Source organism: Acipenser ruthenus, chromosome 23, assembly GCF_902713425.1.
Source record: "Acipenser ruthenus chromosome 23, fAciRut3.2 maternal haplotype, whole genome shotgun sequence".
NCBI classification, from domain to species: Eukaryota; Metazoa; Chordata; class Actinopteri; order Acipenseriformes; family Acipenseridae; genus Acipenser; species Acipenser ruthenus.
Window position 1 is genome coordinate 5143943 of NC_081211.1, and position 12833 is coordinate 5156775.

The following is a 12833-nucleotide window of genomic DNA, read 5'->3' on the forward strand; positions in this document are numbered from 1 at the left end:
CGATGGTGAGGCTCTTGCAATACATCAGACATTGTAAGAGCCTCACCCTCACGTGACTGTCTGCTGAGCTAGACTGTTTAAACAAACAAACAAAAAAAAGGTATCTGGCCAGTAGAACTTGAACAGCTTCTGAACGCAGGTAAATAATAATAATAATAATATACAGCTGCTTACTCTTCATAAGTGATTTTTAATCTTTTTATTATTTCTGGATGTAGAGGATTTGTTTGGAATTATTTTATTGTTGTATTGTTGTTTTATTGAGTATGGTTTACTTAGGTCTCTCTTTCTAGTGAGATGTACCTGTGCTGGCCCTGTGGGCACAACGTGAAAACTCAAACTTAGAAATAACACCATGAAGAGGGGAAAAAAATAACACACACAAAAAAACACACACACATTTTAATTTTAATTGTTTACCCTTTCTTAACACAATACAAAAACTATGTTTAATTCAAAACATGTTCTCCAAAATGTATACAAATTGCCTCTTATTTATATACAGCTATTTTATACAGTTAGGCACAGAAAGGCAGCATGCTACAGGGACTGTAGATAGTTCCTCATCAAGGCGATCACTGCCCTGCAGACTGCAGAGAACATACCCAGTGATCAAGTACAGCTACAAACTGGGAAAAAAAAAACACAACTCGGCGACTAAGCCTTGTACTGTCCTGCCACATTTACAACTCATATCGCAGAGGAACAAATCAACATTTCTACACAATACGGCTACAAACACATAGTGCACTATATCATTTATTACATTTCACAATCCTGCTGTTTTAAGCTATATTTTTCTGAGAAACAAAAAGCTACAACTATTCCCCAAAATACATTTTCACTCTTCTACTAAGAGGATATGTTCAAAACACTTCCAAAAAAACTGAAGGCAGAGGAGCAAGACATTGTAGATCCAAAAATCCAAGAAATGGCCACAGGCCGGTTCTCAGATGGACAGGAGTGCCACACACATCGCTCGTTGCTTGTGGAGATCATTCCAGGGGAGATCCTGTCGCACACTAATCTATTTTATAATCTGCAGTACTGTTGCTGGCAATTTGCTGTTACAACAAGTAAATTTTGGGACATGTTTAACAAAAACAGCAAGCTTTAAAAAGTAGAATTACATCTCCAATAAGATATGGGGGAAAATAACACCCCCATACATTCCAGAGTTGAGACAGCCATGCGGAGACCGAGTAGGTTCACAGCAAGATAAATGCTGCGGTCTCTCAGTCTGCAGAGTCTGGCAGACGGGCTCTTTGATAACTGCTGGACTACAGTCCAGGTACAGGACAGCCCTCAGGACACGGATGTCCGCAGGAGGGTTTTGAGCAACGGAGCCCCAGAGGAGTTGGTTTCAGTTTCTGGGAGAGAGCTGTAGTTCGCTGTTGGAGACCCTGAAACTATAAAACAGTGCAGAAGTTACACAACAAAACACAGCGTTAACAATAACTCACAAATTCTGTTGTAGATATATACTTTGTATAATATTTTACCTTGTAAGGGGATCCGTTGAACCCTACAGTCAGGGTCAGAAATACTACTCCTATTGCATAGCAGTTTAACCCCTTCCAGGTTTTACTCGGAGCTTGATTAGCCACAGTATATGGGTAACAAGCTCAGGTGGATTTTATTAAACTTTGATCCAGGAACGGCTCAAACTGCTATGCAATGGGAGTCTTATTTCCATCCCTGCCGGTGCACAAAAAAGGCGGTTTAATAATTCAAAGCCAGTAGTGATTTAAAAGAACTTAAATCTACAACAAGATTCAAGCTTTTAATTAGTAAGCCTGTTAAAAGAGCAGATTCTTACCTTTCATATCATGAAAAACTGGCAAACTATCCTACCATACCTGCATCCTCTCCCTCACTCAACCTCAAACTGTTCCAAATGCCACAATTTGTAATACAAGTCCTACTGAAAAGCCCTTAAGAGTGGAGTTTCTGTATTGAAGGGAATACAGAAATACTAGCTGTGTGCAGATACTTGTACTCTTAATTGCCCTGAAGTATTTATCAGCACTACAGCAGTAAAAATGTCAGCACACCGGATGAGGAAAATTCCAATCCGGAAGTTGATTTGGTGCTCCATTGTAAAGGTGATGAAAGGAAAGCTTTTCTTGTTTTGAAATCAAACACTATGAACATATTTATTTAATACCTGCCTATAAATACTTCTTGAAGGCAATTATGAGCAGGCGTGTCAGCACACACCCAATGACACATTGCAAAGAACAGCGGCAAGGGGTTTCAACACATTATATGTTCATCATATCAAACCAGCAAACAACAGATGCTTAAGGTCAGAGGTAAATACTAAAGTCAGTGGGATTTTTTTTATTTTTTTTATTACAGGCTGTGTTAAATATTAATCTTTATCATAATTTGCATCAGTGATAAGACCTGTCTTATAAAATGGTAATGAAAAGGGTAAACGGTAAACAAAACACAGTAGTTTTATATCAGATAAACATTGTTCTTCTCTGTCAATATTCCTTTACAGAGCTTGAAGGTTTATAACTGCACTGTAACAGTGCCAAGCCTTCCAACTGCTCATTCAAACTGTGATGCACCTCTTATTAGTCAGATCCTCCTACAGACTTAATTGCTAGTCCATCACCTCGATCTTATTGGCTTTTTTAAATGCATACTACTTCCTTCTGCGCTTTACAGTAAATGGCTGCAGGGAAATTCCTAATTTCAAACTTAGCAGGAATTGTAAACAAGACCCACAGGTATAAAGTGTGCATGTTTACTCAAGAGGGAGAGTACATGACAGAATCTGGGAGAACAGCAATGCATCTTCTTTGTTGGATCGCTGCAATGATCAAACAAAACCATTAAGAAGCTCTTCATGAAGTGCCTGCTATTAGAACGTGGAGTGAGCTTACTGTGCAAGTAAAGCAATGTCCACATTTTCAGAGAGGAATACAATTAAATTAAAAAAGGGTATAAGACTAGCAAGAAGCTCAAATCTTTAAGAAAAATTAGGATCTTTCTAAAGACTTCTCATCTTTGTCTAATTTTATTTTTAAATAAAACCATGTTCAGCGGATATTAATTTGAAGGTTTTGTAGCAATAGCTGGGACAGATGCTTATTTTGCTGTGGCTTTCTGGGTCTAACTGTCTATACATCAACACATACAGGGCCCCCTAATGCAGGTTAAAAGCACCTTGAACCTGCATGCATCAGAAGTGAACATGCTTCAAGTACTTCATGAAATGATTCCAATTATCCTAGCTGTGGTGCACTTTCATTCTTTATATGTAGGTGTCACATGCAGTTTTGAAAAAAACACAGGCTATAGCAAGCATGCATTTTCATTTTACTATATACAGTAGCATACTAGGTTTAAAAAGACAGCCGTTTAAATGCCTTACTTTCAGGAAGTCTCATTTCCTAGTTCACATCAACTCCGGTGTTTCTGAGGTCAAAGCATGTCACTGGCTGCAAAGCAGTGTGCATCAGGAAACAGGGGAAGCAGCTGGTTTGCTGATGATAGTACCAAGTTCATTGAAGGGGGGGGGACAATTTCACTCTGAAGACTGAAGTGCAAGACTACCTGAAAATTCAAACTAAGCTTTTCTTTAACCCAACCTAAATGAAAGCACATGCTAGCTAGAACATACGTTTCTTTCCAGACTGTGCACGGAGATGAACTCGGAGCGCTACAGAGTAGATTTAGTGCAATCACTAATGTAGCTGGACCTGTATAGACTCACCGCTTACAATTCACAAGTGAGTCAGCTTGCTCAATAAAATCTATTGAATTCATTTCAAAAGGATCGGATTACCTTTTCAATGGAACCAAGTTATTTTGTAATCAAGGCAAAACATGCCCAACCACTAGCCATCTGTCCCAAGAGAGTATTGGAATGATCAAATTTAAAAGGGAACAAACAATAAAAAAGGCAGTTAACACTACAATAAGTTTATTGTAAAATAAAAATCAGATAAAAAGCATTGCTTGATCATGTACTGTCCTGTTCAAAGTAAACTTTAGATGTACATCAGTATCTTACCTTGTGTGCTTTGGAACCTCATATTCCGTGCAATTTTGTCCGAACTTGTCTCCTCTGAAATTTTAACCTCAAGATCTGTATTGATTAGATGAAACAGCAGTTACTTAGAGCAGAAAAAGATCAGCATTTTTCTTATAAATGCATTTTTGCACTATTATCATTGCATCAGAATAAACTTTTCCATTTATATCTTATGTTTTCTGTTGCATTCTTTAAAAAGATACCGATATACAGAGAAAAGATCTAGCTTCTGGGATCGGTGTGATCCTAGTTCCTAGAACCTGGCGATTTTAAATAACATGCCCTATTCACAAATGTGCAAGGACAGTTCTTGGAATCTTCAAAAACTTGAATAAACCCCCTCAAACAGTTGAAAAATGGTTCCATTAACTGCAATCTTAACTGAATTAATCAAAATGGGCTTTAAAAAAAGTCCTTAAACTTAACACTTCCTTAACATTTTGGAATACCTGAACAAGGTGCAAGGTTAAAATCGATGTACAGAATTCTCTATAAATTTGGTTCTCGATTAGCTCTTGTACCGAAATGATTACTGATAATGCTACTATCAACACTAATCCTGTTTCTGACGGTCATCTAAGCTAGAAAAAATCTGCACCACTGCTACAGAGATATGATGAATCTCCCTCTCTGTTGACAATTGATTTATCTAAAGACATATGCTGTTAAGTGCCATGTAATTGAACTGGGCATCAGAAAATTAATTCAGCTGCTTCATGTCAAAAAGCAGACAGAGGAAGAACTATTAACTTGTGAGACAGTCTCAATTAATGGGAATTAAAACAACGAATATCACAGTGATTAGGGTGATAATGTGAAGCCGATAAATCAGGAATTGAAAATGCAATTACTGTACAAGCCTTGACATTCAGGTTCTCATCGTGCGAACTGAAAACTTGTTAAGCAGCACACTTTCAGCAGAGTCAGTCTGTACCGACGTAATCTGGATCATTGTGGATTAAGCAAATAAACATTAAGAATCGTGTGTCTAAACACAGAGCTTGCAATGTTAGCACGAGTAATCTACTAGCAACTTTCACTCAACAGTTCCATCAGGAAAATGGTTCTAGTGCAGTTGAATGTGTAGTTTTTGCAGTGCCCTGCGTTTAGATATAAACTTCCTTTGCAGTTAGTAATAGCACCTCTGTACCTCAGCTCATGAAGTGACATACCAGCAAACAGGTTTTAAAAGAGTGGGAGGGGAAGCTCCTGGTCCCTTGGGTCTCATTCAGTATATAAAAAGGAAGTTAGGGCTTGGTTTACATTACATGACATCCTCAACATTGTATTTAAAGCGACGGATCTGGCTATTGCAGAACGTTAGATGCTTCAGCCATTCTTAACATACACTGACCATACAGCGCTACAGAAAGTGCCCTTGGGTAACTTAATCGTTTCATGGTCCGTTTCACAGACCCCAATTAGCAGTATCTTCGGCTACCTAATGTTTCATTGGGTAAGGCAGTTCAAGACTAGTCCTAATCAGGGTCTGTGAAACCTGCCCACGTCTTCTAGTTAATTATCTTTACTAGAGCGGTTTGCAGTTCTGGGTTGAAATACCTAGACCTGTGTGCAGGTTTGCAGCGTTTTGCTACCCCCCTCGCCTTTTTATGATGTTTATTACCACCAATATTGGACTACCTTACCCTAGGCAATGAAACATTACTTGGTTCAATATTAATTCTAATCAGGGTCTGTAAAATCAGCTGTACATTTAATATTAAAAACAGGACACCTCAACTGGTGAAAAATCCTCGAGAAATATATCATTCGGAGCATCATTGCCAATTTGCTTTAAAAGCCGTGCTGTCTGCGGCATGCATTAGTTGGTATATGAAGAAGTCACAGAATCAAAAAAACGACGTACTGTCCTGGCTGATCACGGAGGACTCTATCATGGTATCGTTTCCGCTGTCCGGCAGGTGGTTGCCGTCCCGTCTCCTGCGCTCGTCGCTTTTGCTCTCCGTCCCCCTCACCGAGTGGTATGCGGAATCGGATTTGTGAGGGTCCGGTCTCTTGGGCTTCCTGGTGCTGATGCGAATGACCCCGTGGACCAGCCGGCACTCCGCATCCTCCTCGTCCAGGTTGTAGATGCTGGTGATGTCGTTGATGAGCTCCGTGATCTCGCTGGTCCTCTTGAAGAAGGCAGAGTCCGAGGTGCACTTGGCCAGCTGGTCGATCTGGTGCAAGCTGTAAAGCTCCAGCAGCTTCTGGGTGATGAGAGAGTCTATGTCAGCACCGGACCTGTTGAGTTCGTCTAGATCCTCCTCCGAGCATTCGATGGAGTAGTACTCGTCCGAGCCCCGGTTGCTGGGGTCGCCCCCCGGAAGCTTCTCCACGCTGCGTCTCCTCGATCTCAGCGAAGGTCTTGAGGACGGGACGCTCTGTTTCTGGCTGACTGAGCCATCGACGTAGACCGGGACCCCTTTAAACTTGACGTCGGCGTAGTTGAAGCTGTGGTTAAGGGGCTTCTTCGGATTCGTCTCCATGGGGATCCCGCAGGTGGGATTCGAGATCGAGACGCCGTTCTGTCGCTTGGGCTCAGAGGTCTTGACGTCGTCTGTGGAGGACTCCGAGCGGGACATGCAGGGGATGTAAAAGCTAGAGCCTGCCTTGTACTGGCTGCAGGTGACCATGCAGCAGATCAGGTCTTTGCATCGCTCCCAAGTTTCAGCAGCGCACGACCCACAGGTGGTGGCACTTGGTGGAATATCTGCAGTGCCGGGGATGAAACCGATAGTCTCCGTTTCTTTCCCGTTGGAATCCCGATGCTGTGCTTTTCTCGATTTATGCGCCTTGGACAACTTGGGCAGTTCTGGGGTCAAATCCCCGAGGACCTCAAGGCTTAAGTCACTGTCGCTGGAGACGCCCAATCCCTTCGCTTGCACATCGCTCATTAGGGTGTTCCTCTGGGCTCTGCTGCTCGCTTTTTGAGGCGTCCCTGCACTGTTCCCAGGCATGGCTCAAAAAGTCAGAGACCTAAATCAGGAAAATAGTCCTATTAGTAAAAAACAACAAGACATGTCGATTACAAGCATATCCCCTGGCAAGAATACCAATGCAGGGTAATCATTTTCTATGTTAAACAGAAACTTTGTAGGAGTATGAAACAGTCATCCTAGCTAATGTATTCTTGTTTAGATGCTTCACTTTGTACGGTAATCCTGTGGCCTCCAAAGGGCTCTCAATCATGCCTTCTCTCCAAGTACAGCTGGTACACCAGAGTGTAACCATTAACCTGTCCCCCTGCAACAATCTACCCGCACTGGATCTTAATGATTTATTTCTTACATCCACTGGGGGCACAGTGCTGCAGGGGAGGCTAAACCGGGTACTCATTTCTAAGTATTAAAGTCACCAGGACGCGATAGAAAGGGATTCTAAGCAAGGACGCATTATTTGTGATAATGCAGACGTCTACTAAGTTGCTCCTGAATAGCATGAGGAATAGAATTACATAATAAAATTAGGGGGAAATCCTTCTCAAATGCCAATACAGTTGCACCACAACAGGCTTTATTACAATTGGATGGGCAGTTCTGAAGTACAGTGTATAGCCAAAAATGTAAGCAGCAACAGTCAGCCTTTTTTATTCTTTGTGCAAATTAAACTTGCAATAGCTTGCACTGACAGAACTCAGCTAACACTTTTTAAAATGCATGAAAATTCCAAAAGTGTCCTTCTGTTGCACAAAAAAGATAGTCATCGATATTTACTGACAATCCCAATTTTTCTGTGGCGAGTGATGGATGTAGTCTGGCACTGATGCCTTGTAACACACTGTACATGGAACAGCACATGAGCTACAACTAAAGATATTTGATTGAGCAATAATATCCAACACAGAAGTACTGGGAGGGTGTTCCTTCCTGTATTCTCTGGCAATTCCTGACAAGGAGGGTGTTATTACAAATACATGTAAATAAATGGAAAGTGTATGTCATTTCGGTTTTGTTTTTCATGCATCCCCCCCCCCCCCCCCCCGTGGGAATTATTCTTTAAAAGCCCCAGTTTTGTTCTCTATTCGGCAAACAACTTAATCCCACTTTCATACACAAAACATACCTTATATTAAAGCTGAACATGTTAGCTTTCAGAAGATGTCTGTTGTGGAGCTCAAAGTGGTGTCATTTTTTTAGCAGAGACATTATGAGCAGACTTGGGAACTGCAGGAGGCTTAATATTTCGATAACCTGAAACTTTTTTTTTTATTTAAATCACATGCACCTAATTATTATTATTATTATTATTATTGTTTATTTAGCAGACGCCTTTATCCAAGCCGACTTACAGAGACTAGGGGGTGTGAACTATGCATCAGCTGCAGAGTCACTTACACTTACGTCTCACCCGAAAGATGGAGCACAAGGAGGTGAAGTGACTTGCTCAGGGACACACAATTAGTCAGTGGCTGAGGTGGGATTTGAACCGGGGACCTCCTGGTTACAAGCCCGGGGACCTCCTGGTTACAAGCCCTTTTCTTTAACCACTGGACCACACAGCCTCCTATTGTTCATATTATTGTGCTTCTAATATGTTGTCCAATATGAATGGGGCGATTGGACAACCACTAAATGACATGCGTGTTACATAGAGATATTACTTCCAGCTTCTGTCAATCACTTCCAAGGCAAGTTATAAAGGATGACAGGACTGTTCTTTAACCGAATAACTTGGTTTCCTGGCCACAGGATAAACACCATGAGCCATATATATATATATATATATATATATATTAATAAAGCAGGTTTATCTCGAAGGCTCCTGCATAACGCATCTGCACTTAAAACCTGCAGGGAATTCTCACTCTGTATTCATCTTAACCAGCATCGTATTTAAAGATGCAGCTCGCTATGGGAGAGAAATATCTTCATGCATTCTTTTGTATTATTTACTCATTTTCAGTACCTGCTCTGGTCTTCAGGTCCTAGTGTACACCATCACATGCCCAATTAAAATGAGGAAACTGAGACAACACATATCACAATACACAAAGGAAACCCCTTCTCCCCAGGTATTGACCATGAGTGAAGCGTTCATTAAAACACAATCAAGTACAGCATTGACGACATTCTTCTCTTGGTTTCCGCTCTACTGTATAAACACAAACCCCTACTCCATATACCCCTGAAAAAGGGTGATCTCTGAAAACACTACACCGAGTAACAATTTTTTTTTTTTTTTGGTTCCTGGGTAGTAAGTGTTATTTCCTAATTGCTTATGCCTCAAAAGTATAGAAAATGGCTATTCCCCACAAACTTTGCTTTTGTGACGAGGACAGTGATATTTTGAAATTTACCTATTTTCCAGAACATTCCAGATAGATTCAGTGCTGAGTAAACTTGGAGTAACTTCTAGAACTTTCTAGAACTTTCCAGTAATATAAATAGTAGTATAAATACAGGGGCCTTAAGCCCACCAGTTAAGTTTAGTTCCAGCTGCCTAAGTGGATACATATCTGCATTTTTCTGAGATGGCATCAAGAGGCTGCAAGCATCCGGCAGACGCATTTTGCTATGTCTGCGGCCAATTTATCAAGACAAGAGCGAAAAAGTACTCCGTGGAAGCATCTGCTAAGATGTGCGAGGCCTGCAAGGCATATTTCGGCATGCCTGTTGGGGATCAAGACAAACCCTGGGCACCTCATTTCACCTGCGAGCACTGCAAAAAAACTCTGGAAGGTAAGATGGACAATTGTTGCTCGGAATTTTATGTTATAAAATTTGTTAATTTTTAAAATTGTAAAAGTTTTTAATTTTAAAATGTTTTACAATTTTCAATGTTATTGAAAAAATATATCATATATGAAAAATGTTGCGAGAATCTCTTACACATTAGTCATGGGTGAAATGTATTTTTGTACGATGGTACAGAGGGGAAAAGAGAGCCATGAAGTTCGCTATCCCAAGAATTTGGCGGGAACCCACTGACCACTCAAGCAACTGCTACTTCTGCATGGTGGACCCTTCCAAGCGGACCGAGTTCTCTGTGGGGAGGAACAACGTCAAGTGGGAGCCACTGGTGGACCCCCGGAAGGTGCTGATGCCACCACTGCACATCAAATTGGGCCTTATGAAACAATTTGTCAGAGCTCTAGACAAGGAGTCGGCAGCCTTCAAGTACCTTCAAGACTTCTTTCCTAAGCTGTCTGAGGCAAAGGTCAAAGCCGGTGTCTTCCTCGGACCACAGATAAAGAAGATCCTGGAGTGCAATGAATTCCCCAAGAAGCTCACTAGTAAGGAGAAAGCGGCTTGGAACAGCTTTGTCGCAGTGGTTCGGGGCTTCCTGGGCAATCACAAGGCCGAAAACTATGTGGAGCTGGTTGAGACTCTGGTGAAGAACTACGGCACAATGGGCTGTAGGATGTCCCTCAAAGTCCATATCCTTGAAGCTCATCTTGATAAATTCAAGGAGAACATGGGAGCGTACTCGGAGGAGCAAGGCGAGCGCTTCCACCAGGATATACTGGTCTTTGAACGCCGCTACCAAGGACAGTATAACGAGAACATGATGGGAGACTACATTTGCGGGCTGATTCATGAAAGTGATTGACAGTATAATCGTAAATCTTGAAAAACTACTCACTTCTAAATCTTTTGTAGTCATTGTTGTATTACTTTAGTATAAATACATGTTAATTTGGATTCATATGTTGTTTTTTTCTGACTTTATGTGAACGAAAAGACATAAATTTGCCCGTTTTCTCATTGGAAATAGGTAAATTTCAAAATATCACTGTCCTGGTCACAAAAGCAAAGTTTGTGGGGAATAAAAGCCATTTTCTATACTTTTGAGGCATAAGCAATTAGGAAACAACACTTACTACCCAGGAACAAAAATTGTGTTACATAGTGTAACGAATAAAACAGGGATGGAAATAAGACTCCTATTGCACAGAGGTTTGAGCCCTTCCAGGTTTTACTACGAGCTTAATAAGACACACCTGAGCTTGTTACCTACAGTGTGACCAATAAAGCTTGCATAAAATCCTGAAATGGGTGAAACTGCTATGCAATAGGAGTCGTATGTCCATCTCTTATACATAATGTGGTTCTCTCAACTGCTCCAAATTGCTGTTTTGGTCGACACCTACTGTACACGGCCTAGTTTATTTTCTACAGCGCTGACAAGGCGAATTAATGCAATAAATAATTATTTGCACGTCATGCTTCAGTAACGACGCTGCAAGTGGTGTGGCGGGTGTGTAGTATATCGTATGCAGAGTTAACATTGTTACAAGACTCCAATTGGGATTACCTGCAAGGGTGAATACAACATAGTTAAGCGAAAAGAAAACACATTTTCGGTTGAAGCAGATCAATTTTAAACCCCTTTCTCTCAAACAAACGCCCCTACAGAGCGGACAGCAATTCCGGGTTTTGACTATTTGTTCCCAACAGCAATGCTGACCCAGGTAAATAAGGGCTTGCAAGGCCTCTGCAAACGGGACCGACAGAACCAGTATTAATAAACGACCAATCCAAGTTTGATTCGGATCTTCAAATAGACCATGTTATGATTAACAAATGCGTTTCTGAATTATTGTTTTCGGACTTTCAAAACCCTACTGGTGTCCGTATTGCTAATATGGAGTTGGCAGCTACCCGGGGCCTGTATTGTACTAGATAAATAACAATATAAATTACATGAATATTGCCTGTGCATGCAACTTTGAAAACTTAAAGCTGTTGGCATGGTGCCGAAAATACCACGCCATCGCTTAATACGATTTGATAATCTGGAATAATAAATAAAATAAAGTCCCTTCCAAATTCAAGTTCTCAACCAACAACAGCGAATTTGCGACTTACCGCATAGGTAGGACACGGTCCTCCCAATTCTTACTTTCTGTTCTGTCGTTTTTTTTCTTCTTTTTGTAATTCCGGAAGTCAACCTTATCCTACCTTTTGTAGTGTTAGGTGACTTGTTTTGGCTGAAAATCTGTGTAGGCTGTCCTCCTCGGGAGAAGCGAAGCGCACCTGAACGGTGTCGTTTTCGTGAGATTTAGAGTCAGTCTGACACCATTAGTTTAAATTCAATCCCGAGCGAATTAAATTTGGAATACGGCTAATTGACCGGTCGTGTTCCCGTTCTGTGTGTGTGATACCTGCGGCTACAGGTAAAAACCCAACACCCACTCACAGGTGAGCGGCGACGTCATACAAACAGCTAGGCGACCAAATAATGCACGTTATCTCCAGACAATTCAAGTCCATGTATTAAAAATGAACTCACGGTCAAACGGATTACTTTTGTGAATGAAGGAAATAACACATCATTCCTAATATTATTCTAGCATTGCCGCATGCTAGTTCACAACTCGCCTGTGTGGTTTGTGCATAGCAATCATTCACAAAGCAGCACAACATGTTAATCATAAACTGGTAGGTAAAAGGTAAATCATAAACGTCACCAGACTGAGGTTATTAAAACTCACTGTGGAAAAACTACAGTTCACCTATGAACGTGCTTTCATATTTTGTGTATTTCAATGTACCGATAGTTTGTGTCGCATATGGTTATTACTCATATTTTCATTGCAAAAAATATATGTCAACAAATCAATTGAAAAGGATAAAATAGATCAAATGTCATATGGTTATGTTACTAAGCATTGTGGGAGGTGTAGTCTTGGACGAGAGACCTGATTGGTTTAGGAATTTTTGGAGACAACTGTCTGTAAAGAGTGAAATAAGATTTAATTTAAAAGTCGAGTATTAACTGTTGGCGCTGAATATGACAGTCTGACCTATATTGAGCATGTATTCTAACAGCTGTGTAT

The 12833-nt window shown here is 40.9% G+C and overlaps 1 protein-coding gene across 1 annotated transcript; it reads right to left on the reverse strand.

Annotated features, from left to right (window-relative positions):
• Positions 1-388: 388 nt before the first annotated feature.
• LOC117413841 (keratinocyte differentiation factor 1-like) lies at positions 389-12378 on the reverse strand. The gene is made up of 4 exons (XM_034908800.2): positions 11863-12378; positions 5919-7030; positions 4031-4105; positions 389-1409 (listed from the first exon to the last, which is right to left on the reverse strand). Exons 2-4 carry the CDS (start codon positions 7009-7011, stop codon positions 1306-1308), a joined length of 1272 nt encoding a protein of 423 aa, XP_034764691.2. The 5' UTR covers positions 7012-7030; positions 11863-12378; the 3' UTR covers positions 389-1305.
• Between the last annotated feature and the right edge of the window lie 455 nt (positions 12379-12833).